This window comes from Mobula hypostoma, chromosome 6, assembly GCF_963921235.1.
Source record: "Mobula hypostoma chromosome 6, sMobHyp1.1, whole genome shotgun sequence".
NCBI lineage: Eukaryota > Metazoa > Chordata > Chondrichthyes > Myliobatiformes > Myliobatidae > Mobula > Mobula hypostoma.
Window position 1 is genome coordinate 80,074,462 of NC_086102.1, and position 16,381 is coordinate 80,090,842.

The 16,381-nt window shown below is 38.4% G+C and overlaps 1 protein-coding gene across 4 annotated transcripts in view; it reads right to left on the minus strand.

The window, feature by feature from the left end:
- The window catches only part of scml2 (Scm polycomb group protein like 2), a 141,706-nt gene that overhangs the window by 17,690 nt on the left and 107,635 nt on the right, over positions 1–16,381 (minus strand). For all 4 annotated transcript variants that reach the window (XM_063051066.1, XM_063051065.1, XM_063051067.1 and 1 more), the window contains 2 exons: positions 15,677–15,802; positions 11,753–12,031 (listed from right to left, as the gene is read on the minus strand). In XM_063051066.1, coding sequence (XP_062907136.1) covers positions 11,753–12,031; positions 15,677–15,802 — 405 coding nt within the window. The remainder of the gene's footprint in view (positions 1–11,752; positions 12,032–15,676; positions 15,803–16,381) is intronic.

Genomic DNA, 16,381 nt, shown 5'->3' on the forward strand with positions numbered 1-16,381 from the left:
TAACACAAATCAAATGATAGTAGCGGGCAAAAGAACCCCAACTTTTCTCAAAGTCAAATCGAGGATCAAAAGTTTGACTTCTGATTCTTTCCAAACTAAGACATAGCATCACCCGAGAGAACTATTGTATCAAAGTGGGAGCAGAAGCATCTTTCCATTTTAATAAAATAGCCCTTCTAGCCAATAATGTAACAAATGCAATTACATGTTGGTCTGATATAGAAATACCATGAATACATTGAGGAATTATACCAAACAAAGCTGTCAATTTATTAGGTTGTAAATTAATTTTTAAAGCTTTAGAAATTGTAAAAAAAATATATTTCCAAAACTGTTTCAATACAGAACATGACCAAAACATATGTGTCAATGTAGCTATCTCAGTTTTACATCTATTAACATTAGGAAATATTTTAGACAGTCTCTCCTTTGTCAAATAATAACGATGTACAATTTTAAATTCAATTAGAGAATGACTGGCGCAAATCGAAGAAGAGTTAACCAACTTCAAAATTCGCAACCAATCCTCTGTTATCAAGGTCATGTTAAGCTCTCTTTCCCAATCTTGCTTAATCTTAAGTAGAGGATAATTATCCTGTTGTAATAGTAAATTATAAATTTTCTCAATAAAACCTTTCACTAAAGGGTTCATTTTTAAAATAATATCTAACAGGTCAGAATCTTGTATATATGGAAAATTGCTTAAATATTCTTGTAAAAAATGTCTAGCCTGAAGATATTGCAAAAAGTGTGAGTGTGAAAGAGAGTATTTAGTTGTTAATTTCTCAAAGGACATCAATCGGCCTTCTTGAAACAGATCCATAAAGGAATAAATTCCTTTATTCCTCCAAAGAGAAAAGGCAGGATTACTAAGTGAAGGTTTAGATAAATACTTTCAATAAATTAAACTAAGGTGGTATAAATTTTTTAAGATTAAAAAACTTCAGAAACTGGTACCAAATTCGTAATGATTGCTTAATAGAAACCATAGAACCATACAAACTACCACACAGAAACAGGCCTTTTGGCCCTTCTTGGCTGTGCCGAACCATTTTCTGCCTAGTCCCACTGACCTGCACACGGACCATATCCCTCCATACACCTCCCATCCATGTATCTGTCCAATTTATTCTTAAATGTTAAAAAAGAACCCGCATTTACCACCTTATCTGGCAGCTCATTCCATACTCCCACCACTCTCTGTGTGAAGAAGCCCCCCCAATGTTCCCTTTAAACTTTCCCCACCCTCACCCTTAACCCATGTCCTCTGGTTTTTTTTCTCCCCTTGCCTCAGTGGAAAAAGCCTGCTTGCATTCACTCTATCTATACCCATCATAATTTTATATACCTCTATCAAATCTCCCCTCATTCTTCTACACTTCAGGGATTAAAGTCCTAACCTATTCAACCTTTCTCTGTAACTGAGTTTTTCAAGTCCCAGCAATATCCTTGTAAACCTTCTCTGCACTCTTTCAACCTTATTTATATCCTTCCTGTAATTTGGTGACCAAAACTGAACACAATACTCCAGATTCGGCCTCACCAATGCCTTATACAACCTCATCATGACATTCCAGCTCTTATACTCAATACTTTGATTAATAAAGGCCAATGTACCAAAAGCTCTCTTTACGACCCTATCTACCTGTGACACCACTTCTAGGGAATTTTGTATCTGTATTCCCAGATCCCTCTGTTCCACTCACCTCCAATCTTTGTATCATCAGCAAATTTGCTTATCCAATTTACCACATTATCATCCAGATCATTGATATAGATGACAAATAACAATGGACCCAGCACTGATCCCTGTGGCACACCACTAGTCACAGGCCTCCACTCGGAGAAGCAATTCTCTACTACTATACCACCTCTCCATGTATAACTAGCGACTGAATTTTCCTAACTAATCTCCCATGCGGGACCTTGTCAAAGGCCTTACTGAAGTCCATGTAGACAATATCCACTGCCTTCCCTTCATCCATTTTCCTGGTAACCTCCTTGAAAAACTCCAATAGATTGGTCAAACATGACCTACCACGCACAAAGCCATGTTGACTCTCCCTAATAAGTCCCTGTCTATCCAAATGCTTGTAGATTCTGTCTCTTAGTACTCCTTCCAATAACTTACCTACTACCGATGTTAAATTTACCGGCCTATAATTTCCCAGATTACTTTTCGATCCTTTTTTAAACAATGGAACAACATGAGCCACTCTCCAATCCTCTGGCACCTCACCTGTAGACAGCCACATTTTAAATATTTTTGCCAGGGCCCCTGCAATTTCAACACTAGTCTCCTTCAAGGTCCGAGGGAACACCCTGTCAGGTCCCAGGGATTTATCCACTTTAATTTTCCTCAAGACAGCAAGGACCTCCTCCTTTTTGATCTGTACAGTTTCCATGATCTCACTACTTGTTTCCTTTAATTCCATAGACTTCATGCCAGTTTCCTTAGTAAATACAGACACAAAAAACCTATTTAAGATCTCCCCCATTTCCTTTGGTTCCGCACATAGCCGACCACTCTGATCTTCAAGAGGACTAATTTTATCCCTTACAATCCTTTTGCTCTTCATATACCTGTAAAAGCTCTTTGGACTATCCTTCACTTTGACTGCCAAGGCAACCTCATGTCTTCTTTTAGCCCTCCTGATTTCTTTCTTAAGTATTTTCTTGCACTTCTTGTACTCCTCAAGCACCTTATTTACTCCCTGCTTCCTATACATGTCATACAACTCCCTCTTCTTCTTTATCAGAGTTGTAATATCCCTTGAAAACCAAGGTTCCTTATTCCTATTCACTTTGCCTTTAATCCTGACAGGAACATACAAATTCTGCACTCTCAAAATTTCTCCTTTGAAGGCTTCCCACCTACCGATCACATCCTTGCCAGAGAACAACCTGTCCCAATCCACGCTTTTTAGATCCTTTCTCATTTCTTCAAATTTGGCCTTCTTCCAGTTAAGAACCTCAACCCTAGGACCAGATCTATCCTTGTCCGTGATCAAGTTGAAACTAATGGTGTTATGATCACTGGAACCAAAGTGCTCCCCTACACAGACTTCTGTCACTTGTCCTAACTCATTTCCTAACAGGAGATCCAATATTGCATCCCCTCTAGTTGGTCCCTCTATATATTGATTTAGAAAACTTTGCTGAACACATTTTACAAACTCTAAACCATCTAGACCCCTAACAGTATGGGAGTCCCAATCAATATATGGAAAATTAAAATCCCCTACCACCACAACTTTATGTTTCCTGCAGTTGCCTGCTATCTCTCTGCAGATTTGCTCTTCCAATTCTCGTTGACTATTGGGTGGTCTGTAATACAATCCCACTAATGTGGCCATACCTTTCCTGTTTCTCAGCTCCACCCATAAGGACTCAGTAGGCAAGCCCTCTAATCTGTCCTGCCTGAGCACTGCTGTAATATTTTCCCTAACAAGCAATGCTACTCCCCCACCTTTCATTCCTCTGCTTCTATCACATCTGAAACATCGGAACCCTGGAATATTAAGCTGCCAGTCCTGCCCCTCCTGTAGCCAAGTTTCACTAATTGCTATAACGTCATAATTCCACGTGTCAATCCACGCCCTCAACTCATCCGCCTTCCCCGCAATACTCCTAGCATTGAAATATATACACCTCAGAAGATTTTTACCACCACTCACAACCAATTAGTGGATTTGCTTGAACTTTTAACATCATTTATTTTCACCCCAGCCACACTGTCAGCTCTGGCACTCTGGTTCCCATCCCCCTGCAAATCTAGTTTAAAGCCTCCCCAACAGCACTAACAAACCTCCCTGAAAGGATATTGGTCCCCCTGTAGTTCAAGTGTAACCCGATCCCAGCTGCCCCAGAAGAGGTCCCAATTATCCTGAAATCTGAAACCCTGCCCCCTATACCAGTTCCTCAGCCACTTGTTCATCCTCCAGAGCATCCTATTCCTACCCTCACTGGCACGTAGCACAGGTAGCAATCCTGAGATTACCACCTTCGAGGTCCTGCTTTCCAACTTCCTACCAAGCTCTCTATACTCACTCTCCAGGACCTCCTCACTCTTCCTTGCTATGTCATTGGTACCGATGTACACCACGACATCTGGCTGATCACCCTCTTCAGAATGTCATGCAATCGAGCAGAGACATCCTTGACCCTGGCACCCGGGAGGCAACAAACTATCCTGGATTCTCTGTCACGACCACAGAACCTCCTATCTGCACCTCTAACTATTGAGTCCCCTATCACTACCGCTCTCCTCTTTCTCCCCCCTCCCTTCTGCACTGCAGAGCCAGACTCAGTGCCAGAGATCCGGCTACTGCAGCTTGTCCCAGGTAAGTCATCCCCCCCAACAGTATCCAATGCGGTATACTTATTGTTGAGGGGAATGGCCACAGGGGAACCCTGCTCGAAATCATAGGATCCTAAATCCTAAATCATAGGATTTATATTTAAAATAGAAATTTTGGCTAGTTGTACAGGTAAAGAAGCTCCTAATAACGAAGTTAAGTAAAATTGTTTCACAGCTTACAATTCCAGACCAACCCATGGTGGTCGTTCATTTTTATTGGTCCAATAGAACCAAGAACACGCATAACGTATATTAACCGCCCAATAATACATTCTTAAATTAGGCAAAGCAAGACCTCCGTCCATTTTTAATTTTTGTAAATGACATTTTCCAATTCTTGGTCTTTTATTATTCCAAACAAAAGATGAAATAATAGTCAACCTGATCAAAAAACTTCTTAGTTAAAAAAACAAGAATATTTTGAAATACATATAAAAATTTTGGTAAGATCATCATTTTAACTGCATGAATTCGATCAACTAACAAAAGTGTAAGAGGATTCCATCGAGAAAATAATTACTTCATAAAATCCACTAAGGGAACTAAATTAGTTCTATAAAGGTCTCCATAATTTTTAGTGATGATAATACCCAAATATTTAAAAGAATCCGTAACTTTAAAAGGAATATCATCATACATAAAAGCAGAATCATTTAAAGGAAATAGTTCGCTTTTATGCAGGTTTAATTTATATCCTGAAAATTTTCCAAATTCATTTAATAATTTCAATAAACTGGGAACAGATTCTTCAGGATTCAAAACATAAACTAAGAGATCATCAGCATAAAGGGAGATCTTATGAATAGTCCCATTTATGGAAATTCCTTGAATACCCTTAGCTTCATGAAGTGCAATAGCCAGAGGTTCCAGCACCAAATTAAATAACAAAGGACTTAACGGACATCCTTGTCTCATACCCCGTGGAAGTCGAAAAAAGGGGGATCTACAGTTATTAGTAATCACAGTGGCAATAGGGCTTTTATATATCATTCTAATCCACTTATTAAAATTAGTACCAAAGCTAAATTTCTCTAAAACATTAAATAAATATTTCCATTCAACTCTATCAAATGCCTTTTCAGCATCAAGAGAAACAACACATTGGGGAGTTTTCGAGGGGGATGAGTATATAACATTTAACAGTCTCCGAGTGTTAGAAAAGGAATAACGGCCTTTTATAAAACCTGTTTGGTCCTGAGAAATAATTTTAGCTAGTATATTCTCCAACCGATTAGCCATTATTTTTGAAAGAATTTTAGCATCTACATTTAATAATGAGATAGGTCTATATGAAGCACAATCCATAGGGTCTTTATCTTTCTTAAGAATTAAAGAAATAGAAGCTTCATAAAATGTGGAAGGTAACTCTCCTAACAAAAAAGAATCTTTAAGCATTTCCAACATATAAGGAGTAAGCAAATCTTCAAATTTTTTTATAAAATCCTATAGAAAAATCATCCAGTCCAGGAGATTTACCAGATTGCATTGAAAAAATAGCTTTCTGAATTTCTCTTTCAGTAAAAGGAGTATCAAGAATTTGTTGATCTTCAACAGATATTCTAGGAAAATCAATCTTTTGTAAAGAGGCATTCACTTTAGAAGGATCAGCTGGAAACTGAGATTTATAAAGTTCACTATAATAGTCTTGAAAAATTTTATATCTTCATAATTACAAGATAAACTATCATCTCCCTTACAAATTTTTAAAATTTGCCTTTTAGCTCTAACTGCTTTTAGTTGGGATGCTAATAGCTTATGACTTTTATCTCCAAACACATAAAATTGACTTTTTAATTTAAGCAAATTTTTTTCAATAGGATAAGTTAATAATAAATTATATTGTGATTGAAGTTCAACCTTTTGTTTAAATAAATCAATATTAGGAGAAACTGCATAAGTGTTATCCAAGTCTTTAATTTGTTTTGAAATCCTACCTAACTCTATTTTTGGTCACATTAAAACATTAATTATCTTTCCACAGGGACTGCTCAATTGACTAAGAATATTCACTATTTCCTCTATTTCAGATTTCCAGTATTTACAGTACAATATTTTGGTTTTGCTCTTCATATTCCCAATGGCAGGTTAATTGGCCAATGTAAATCTCCCCTAGTGAGTAGGTGAGTCATAGAACGTGGGGATAAATGATAAAAATTTAAGGAGAACAAAATGTGGGTTCATTGTAAGTGACTGCTTGATGATGGGTCAAAGGGCCTGTATCCATGCCGTGTCTCTTTATGGTTCCACGTCTTGAATCAAAAATAAAAGACAATGAATTACAAGTGGTAATTACAAGAAGCACTACAGAGATTAAGAACTTAAAGATGTACACGATACCATATAAAACCAACACAAAATCCTCAAAAAAGACATTGCTAATGTAGATAATGAGCAATGACAGGAGAGGTAATTGTCATACTAGAGAAAAAAGTTTTAAACATATTCAAAACAGGAATGATAGTAGACTGAGGGCTGTATAAAACAGAAAAGTATCAAGAAAGAAAAAAAATAAGCATTAACTAACAGGAAATGCCAGTATTAATTGAAAATGTTTAAAGGCAAATGAAATGCACGATGAAGCAAAAAGATAGAAGCAGGCAAGACTGGTATTGGCTTGCTAAACAAATATCCCTTTCATGATGGGAAAATTACAATATTCTACCTGTGTAATAATCTTCAATGTGTGGAAGGCAGAATATTGCATGTAAAACAAAATAGATATGGCAATGATAATGGTTCATAAGAGAGACAATTATGTTGTTGGTACTGTCTACTTCTTAATTCAAAACAAAATTGTGAATATATAGTCTATAATTTTCCAAACTCGTTAGAGACAGGAAATACACTCTAGAAATAGACATGTGAAGCATAAATGATCACAAGAGTGGTGAAGAAAAATAAGGTCCACATGGATTCCAGAAGACATTTGATCTGGTATGGCACTGAACTACTGGAAATTGAGCTCAATGTGGTTAATGAAAAATTATTTACTTAATGTTTGGATACAGAGAACTGTTAGGGAGGAAAGAAATGGGTATCTATGTACAGAAAACTTTAAAAGCAACATACAAGAATAAAGGTATTCAAAAAATAACTGATTGCTGTATTTTAGCCACCTTAAGATAGAAACTATGAGGAAGTTAAACTTCAGTTATGCAGAGCTATGATCAGATCAGAATTGCAGTACCACATATCATTTGGACATAGAACCTGAGTGAATGCATCAGTCTTGTATTAATAGAATGGAGATTCACTAGAACAATACCAGAGTTCCAAAGGCTAGAGAACATAAGTTGCCTGACATTTAATATTATAATTCACAGATTGAAGAACGTGTAAAATAATAAAAATGTCTGAAAAAGTAGATGGCGAGAAACTATTTACTCTTGCACCTCTTATGCATCAATCTCAAAATGAGAGTAGGCATATCATGAGTATGGCATTTTGAGGCAGCCTTGTACAGAAATATTGATGGAAAGCTGGAAAACTTCCAAAAAGCTGCTTCTTTTGGGGCAAATGGAGTTTTCAATAATGAAAGATTAATAAAAGATATCCAGCAGCATAGATCAAAAACACAGAGACATAGGAGTCACAATCTAATTCAGGTGCTTGGGATAGTAGGTCTGACAGATAGAATGGCCTACTTTCTGCTCTTTGAACAGACAAGCAAAACTATGAGCAGTGCACTTCAGATCAGTGTTATCACCAGAGTCAGTATTATGTACCATTAAATAGTGTTCAACAGCCAAGTTATTCTGTACAATTCATACCGCATGGACTTTCTCAGCAACTCAAACAAAACGTATTTTTGGTGTCTGGTTTCTCACCAAACTAAATAATCAAATCGAATTTGGGGGAGGGAAGAAAGCAACTAAGAAGGGATTCACTTATATTGAAGTAGAGTTCTCTATAATTAAAATAACCAGTTTAGTCCACACTTTGGTAAATCAGATTACCAAGGTGTGCACTTTCTCTTTGCATACAAACAGAACCTGAAACAGGATGATCCAGCACAGAAAATTGTACTGTCTTCTGTCTGAAGAAATACATAAATTCCTACATGACTCCATTGAGTCAGTACACCAGTCCATGTTCAAATGCTCAGCAGCCAGCCTAGGTGAGTGTTTCACCATCATCGTGGACTTAGTCCTTCAAGCATTTGATGATAATGTACCAAAATGGACTGCCTGGTTGAAACCGTGGGTGAACCAGGAGATCCACTCGCTACTGAAATCTAGGACTGCAGCATTCATATCAGGTAACCCTGACCTTCACAAGAAATTAAGATATGAACTGCATAAAGCTATCAGAGATGACAAGAGACCATACCAGTCCAAAATCAAATCCCAAAAGAGCTGTCTGTTGTGGCAGGACTTGTAGGCTATAAAAGTCAGGCAGCTCATTCCTTTCTGTTTTAAGCAGAAGGGGATCAGTATGTCACCCCCACACCAACAGCTTCCAATTCATATGAACCTACAGTCACCGCTGCAGGCTTAAGATGAATCTTCTGGAGAGTGGACCTGCCTAGTGCGTCTGATCCGAATTATGTTCCTGGCTGTGTCCTTAGCTCTCGCACGTGTTGATCAGTAGGTGGGGGTATTTTCAGACATTTTTAACCTCTACCTGCTTCTACCTGAGGCTCCCACCTGCTTTAAGATGATCACAATCACTGTACCTAAAAAGAATTGAGGTAATGTGCCTTAATGAAAACCACCCAGCGGCTCTGAAACCCACCATCATGAAGTGTTTCCAAGAGGTTGGCCTTGACATATTATTAACTCCAGCCCCCCTGACAGTTTTGACCCACAGCAATTCATTTACCACAATGACAGGTCTATGGAGCACTTCATCCCCCTCACCCTACATTCATCTCTGGAGCACCTGGACACTAAAGATACCTACGTTAGACTATTGTCTATTGACTACAGCTCTGCCTTCAATATTATAATTCCAAGCAAACTCATCACCAAAATCAGAGGTGTGGGAGTCAACACCTTCCTCTGCAAATGGATTCTTGATCCAGTAAGGAGAGACAACATCTCTACCACGATTATCCTTAACATTAGTGCTCCACAAGATTACACAACCTCCTAATCTACTCCTTGTACACTAATAACTGCATGGCCAGAATCTGCTGCAACACTCATCTAAAAGTCTGCAGATTATACCACCATAGTGGCCTGTATCTCAAATAACAATACACTGGAGTACCAGAAGGAGAAAGACAGCTTAGGAACATGAAGTCATGGTAACAACATTTCCCTCAATGGCAGCAAAACTGAAGAAAGGGTCAATGACTTCAGGAAAGGAGCTGGTGCAGAGACTCTTATCTACTTATCTAACTGGAGGTGGAGCTGAGGATGGTGGTGGTGTCTAACGGTGACACCTTTGCTTGCATCTTTGGAAACAGCCCTATTTCTAGCTTTGATATCTCAATTTTTCCCTTTCAAAGTTCTTTTGAAGACCCTGACCTGGAGTTACACGCTGACTTCGGTTCTTTGTAGGCTTTGACATCTCATCAGAATGACTGGATCATCCTGCCTTTAGGATACTTATTTGCAATGTATCTATCCTGCGCCTTCCCAATTCCTCCCAGAAACGTCAGCCATTGCTGCTCTGCCATCATCCCTTCAGTCAATTTTGGCCAGCTCCTCAGTTATGCCTCTGTAATTCCCTTTAATCCACTGTAATACTGATACATCTGACCTCAGCTTTTCCTTCTCAAATTACAGGGTGAATTCTATCATATTACGATACTGACACTCCCCCCCCTCCCCACAGGGTTCCTTTACCTTAAGCTCTCTAATCAATTCTTGTTCATTGCACAGCACCCAAATCAGAACAGCTGATCCCCTAGTTAGTTCAACCAGGAGCTGATCTAAAGAATACCAAGTAGTCTATCTCACCTGTGAGTTGCTTGACAGCAGTGAAGCTGGACGTGTTGCACATCGTTTTGTAGCTGCATCAGGGAATAAAGCATCAGAGGCAGTGCACGAGGGTGGTAAAGCATCAGAGGCAGTGCACGAGGGTGGTATGTGATCGAACAAACAGTGGAAATGATTGGCTCGGACGGCAAGACCCTGTTGAATACTGAGAGTCTAATTCATTGGTTCATTGGAGAGATCAATGCTGGGGGAGCTGCATTGCCTTGGTTGTTGCATGGGTAGGGCCTTCATGCCTCTGGGCTGGCTGTTGTGGCTGCTGGGGAAGGAGGCAACAGAGCTGCCACTGGATTCGGTGTTTGGTTGGGGACTGGCCCCTCATTTCAATGCTGCCCTCAGTGTTTGCTTAGCCAAAGATGAGCTGGATTGCATTCATCTACAACTGTACTAGGCGAGATGAGGAACCGCTATGGGCTTGTTCTACAGAAACGTGTCTTCAGGACAACATCCATACACCATCTATCTACATGCCGTGACACAGTGATTTCTGCTGTATATTTTTTAAAATATATTTTTTGTGACTTGAGTTTTTCTGCTATCATAATTACATGTGCAATATCTGCTGTGTGCTGAATGTGACTGTTGTGTTTTGCACCTTGGCCTCATAAGACCACTGTTTCATTGGCTGTATTGTATGCTTGAACGACAATTAAACTTGAACCAGAATGCATTCTGTCTGGATATATCATGATTTGGTATACCAATTGCTCCGCCTGTGACTGCAAAAAACTGCAGAGCATTCAGCACTTCATGGAATCCAGCCTCCCCTTCATGGATTCTGTCCATACCTCTCACTGCCTTAACAGATAGCATAATCAAATATCCACTCATCCCGAACATCCTCACTTCTCCTTTCTCTCATCAGACAAAATATAAAGCAATAAAACATGTACCACCTGGTTGAAAGACAGCTTCTACCCCACTGTGGTAAGTCTATTGGATTCCCTATTACAATAAGATGGACTCTTGACCTCAGAATCTTTATGATCTTCTTGCATTTACCGTTTATCTGCACTGCACTTTCCTCTTAATATTGTTATTGATTTACCTTGTACTACCTCAATGCACTGTGTAATGAATTGATCTATATAAACACTATGTAGGATAAATTTTTCTCAGTACTTTAGTACATGTGATAATAAATCTCAATAATATTCCTCTATTACCACAACTAAATTTATTAAAGTTCTAAGATTACTGGCAGGCAATCCACTGAGCTGATAAGTACTATTTTTTAAATGCTTCTGCACTATGCCACTGACTGTAAGAACTAGAACCAGTTTCAGTGAAGGTAAACAACTATTTTAAATTGGAATCTGGAAATCTCCATTCATTTCTTCCTGTTTTCTTTCCTATAACTATGTGATCCTTACATCAAGAAGAATATGCTTGAACAATAGACAACAAACATGTTGTCACAAAAAAAAAGTTGCACTAATTAATTCCTTACCTTCTATTCTCCTTTGCATTCTGGCTCTATTGACATCGTAGTAACCATTATTTGCTGCTGAGTTTGAAGTCATCCTTCGTAAAGTAGATGCAGAGTTTGAGGTAGAACAGGATGGTACAACTGAACTTCTGAAACCAAGTTTACTTCCTGAGTTACGAAATTCACTTGAATTTCGTTGAGAGGGGCTAGGTGGTTTAGCAGAGTTCAGAGCAGAATCCAAGGACTCTGAGTATTTGTGTTCCTTTGGTGTAATATTATCTTCTGCAGGCAATACCTCAGCTAAAGGTAAAAATGAAGAGGTGAGAACCTGCAGCCTATTAAAACAATTACATTAACACTTCCCTGATTTATGCTTTAGAACTATGCCCATTTAAATCATTTCTCACAAACAGCACATGTAGCTTCACCAAATTAAACCAGATTAGTCTTTCATTTGCCATACTGATTCATACATATGATAAAGTTTGAGTCACTGATTGTACTAGTGTCTTCAAGAGTAAATGAGAGTGATTCAGTGATTCAAAGAGATATATTGATACATAAAAAACTGGTTCCAGAGGATGACATTTTCAAATGATTAAAAATATGTATTACAAAGTAGTGCTTTAGCACTAAAAGCAACATAGAATAAGTGAAACACTTCTTGAACATATAAATAATATATATGTACACAATTACAATATCAATTACAATAGAACTAACAAAAGTTGGGCAGTCTTTCATTGATTCTGTTATGGTTACTATCCTATAAAATGAATCTCAGGATTGTATATGGTGACATACATGTATAGTACTTTGACAATAAATTTACTTAGAACTTTGAAAAATGTATTTCAGCCTCAATATTTACAGCAATTATTGCTTGGCATCTTCTGTTTGGAATCTGGCTTCAAAACAGAATCCATATTTGGAAGCCACCGAATAAGATTTCATTTAAGCTTTAAATGTAAATTGACCAATCACAGGTAGCATAAAAATAACTAATTGCTAAATACATTCTACCTTAACTTTGTAACTTATATTTCTAATTCAACTAGCATTAACAACTAATTTCATTTCGCCAAACCAAGCAGAATCAAATTTAAGCAGGAAGCATAAATATTCTACTTTGAGTCACAACCTATAATTGTTGTGATTTAATACAAATTCCTGCATCAAGCAGTTGTAGGGAAATTGCTGGAGAAAATTCTTAGGGATAGGATATATGATTAAGGAAATGTGTAAAAAATAATAGGGTTATTGTTACAGGGGATTTCAACTTCACTAATATAAATTGGATCCTTCTTAGTGCAAGGAGTTTAGATGGGGCAGAATTTGTTAAGGGTAACCACGAAGGTTTCTTAAATCAGTATGTCAATGGTCCAATGAGAGGCGGTGCTGTACTAGACCTGGTGTTGGGTAATGAGCCTGGCCAGGTGACTGACTTTTCAGTGGGTGAATAGTTGGGGAACAGTGACCACAACTCCTTAACTTTCAGAATAGCTATAGGCAAGGATAAGTATGGTCCTTATGAAAAGGTTTTAAATTGGAGTAGGGCAAATTACAAGGGCATTGGGCAGGAATTTAGTCAAGAAGAGAAAGGGAAAGTATGCAAAGCTTTGAAGTTAGGATCAAACGAAGCACACGAGGAGTATAAGGAAACCAAAAAAGAACTAAAGAAGGGAATTAGGAAAGCTGGGGCGGGGGGGGGGCAAGAAAAGTCCTTGGCAAGTAGAATGAAGGTGAATCCCAAGGCATTCTGTACACATATCAAGAACAAGAGGATAATTAGGGAGAGGGTGGGACTACTCGAGGATAGTGGGGGGGGGGAGACATTTACTTGGACGTGGAGAATGTGAGTGAGGCACTTAATGAGTACTTTGCTTCAGTATTTACCATGAAAAAGGATATGTGGACCAGGAGATCAGTGCTCTGAGTGTGTAAATATATTAGATCACTTAGGAGGTCAAGGAGGAGGAAGTGTTGGACCTTCTAATGGGTATTAAGGTGGTTAACTCCCTGGGCCTGATGGGATTTACCCCAGATTATTGAAAGAGACAAGATTGTTAGACCTTGACCAGTATCTTTTTGCCCTCTCCAGGCAAGGTAATGTCCTGGAAAATTAGCGAGTGGCTAATGTTGTACTTTTAAGAAGGGAACAAGGGAAAATCTTGGGAACTATAGTTTGATGAGTCTCATGTTAGTTGTAGGGAAATTGTTAGAGAAAATTCTTAGGGATAGGATATATGAGCATTTGGAAACTCATGGGCTAATTAGGGAGAGCCTGTATGGCTTTGTGTGTGGCTTGATTGAGTTTTTGACAAGGTGATAAGACAGATTGATGAGGGTAGGACAGTAGATGTTGTCCACATGAATTTTAAGTAAGGTGTAACTCATGCAAGGCTAATCCAGAAGATTAAGATGCATGGGGTCCATGGTGAATTGGTTGTTTGGATTCAGAAGACAGAGGGTAGTGGTTGAAGGGAATTATTTGAGCTGAAGGTCTATAATTAGTGGTGTTCTGTAGGGATCTGTGCTGGAACCTCTGCTGTATGTGATGTATGTAAATGACCTGGATGAAAATGTAGATGGGTGGGTTAGTAAGTTTGCGGATGATGCTAAGATGGGTGGAGTTGTGGATAGTGTAGAAGACTGGCAAAGAAGACAGCACAATATAGGTTACTTGCAGATATAGGCAGAGAAATGGCAGTTGGAGTTTAACCCAGATAAATGTGAGGCGTTGCACCTTCGTAGGGCTAAAGCAAGGAGACAGTACACTGTTAAGGGTAAGATCCTTAACAGTGTTGCTGAGCAGAGAGATCTTGGGGGTCCAGGTTCATAGCTCCGTGAAAGTGGCTACAGAGGTCAATAAGGTTGTTAAGAAGGTTTATGGACTGCTTGCTTTTATTAGTCGAGGCACTGAGTTCAAAAGTCAGGAGGTTATGTTACAACTTTATAAAACTGGTTAGGCCACATTAGTACTGCGTACAGTTCTGGTTGCCCCACTATAAGGAGGATGTTGGGACTTTTGAGAGGGTACAGAAGAGCTTTACCAGGATCTGCCTGGTTTAGAGGGCATTTAGTATCATGAGAGGCTGGATAAACTTGGGTTGTTTTCTCTGGAGCGCTGGAGGCTGAGAGGAGATCTGATAGAGGTTTACAAAACTGATAGGCAGAGATAGAGTAGACAGGGAGTATCTGTTTCCCAGGGTAGAAATGTCTAATACCAGAGGGCATGCATTGAAGGTGAGAGGGGCCAGGTTTAAAAGAGATGCAAGTATTTTCACTCAGAGGATCGTGGATGCCTGGAATGCACTGCCTGATATGGTGGCAGAAGCAAATACATTGGAAGTTTTTAAGAGATGTTCGGATAGGCACATGGATGTAAGGAAGATGGAGGGATATGGACATTGTGTAGGTAGGAGAGATTAATGTTTGGGTGTTTCTGATGTGCTTTTTAGCTGTTTCAGCACAATATTGTGAGTCGAGTGGCCTGTTTCTGTGCTGTACTGTTCTATGTTAAGCATCTCAGAAAAATAAATATTGGAAGGACGCAAGTTAAATTGATTCCTCTGTGATTCATACACAGTAAATTAAGGCAATGGAGACAGATCAACTAACTTCAGCCTCCTCCTCACTGTTTATAAAATAGTATGTATTCATGGTAAGGAAAAACTGAACTACATCTATTGCAATGTTAATTGCTACCAAATGGAGAAAATGGATGCAATAACATAAAAATTCCAACTTTAAGTTACGTACTAGTGGATACCTCTTTAGGATTCAAAATGGCAACTCAGGCAACTAAGCAAAACCAGCACACAAAAAGGGGAAGAATGTTCATCAGGGTAAATATATTACTTTGTATTCAAGTTAAACTCATTTAATCTAAATACAATTCATATTCAGTAATTAATAGATCATCTTCAGTAAAAAGTACAGTACCTTCAGAAGGATAAGATTCTGCTCTGGGAAGCTTTGGGGAGAGGGGAGCAGTATATGGTGGAGATTCCTGTGGAAATCGTTTTAGTCCCCTGCTTAGTGTAGCAGGATCTGATATCTCTTCTTTGGCTAAGGGAAAGAATTGCAATATTGTCATGAATATATTACATCAGTCACACCATTAACTTCAATAGAATACTGAATCTCAGACTGAGTGTAGACTTAAAAGTAATAAATTTGACGAGTTGCCTATTTTTTGCTTCGGAACTATCTTGGTTATTCAGAGCTATCTACCCAGAAGGAAAAAAAAAACAAGAGTTAATCCAGTTCCTATTTAAAAGCTTTAACTCAACCTGTATCAGCTTTCCAAAACTGCAACTCACCACATAAACTAACAATTGAGAAGTTCAGTCTCTGCACCTCTAGTTCCAATTTAAGAACTTTACTGCATAGTAGTATTAATTGACAAGAGAGACATAGTGAGGCATGTATGAGGATCCAATTACTAAATCTTCATATTGTACCTCTAGTTAATTTAACTACAGCTTAGATTAGAACTTCAAAAGTATCCTTGTTCAAAAATAACATTCCTCCATTTCATTTGAAATTAAAGCACTCCATACCAATTGCTTACAGAATATAATAGTGAAAAAAATCATTGCAAACGGTGCATTTTGATCCATTAAATTAAAAAGATACTGTGACACA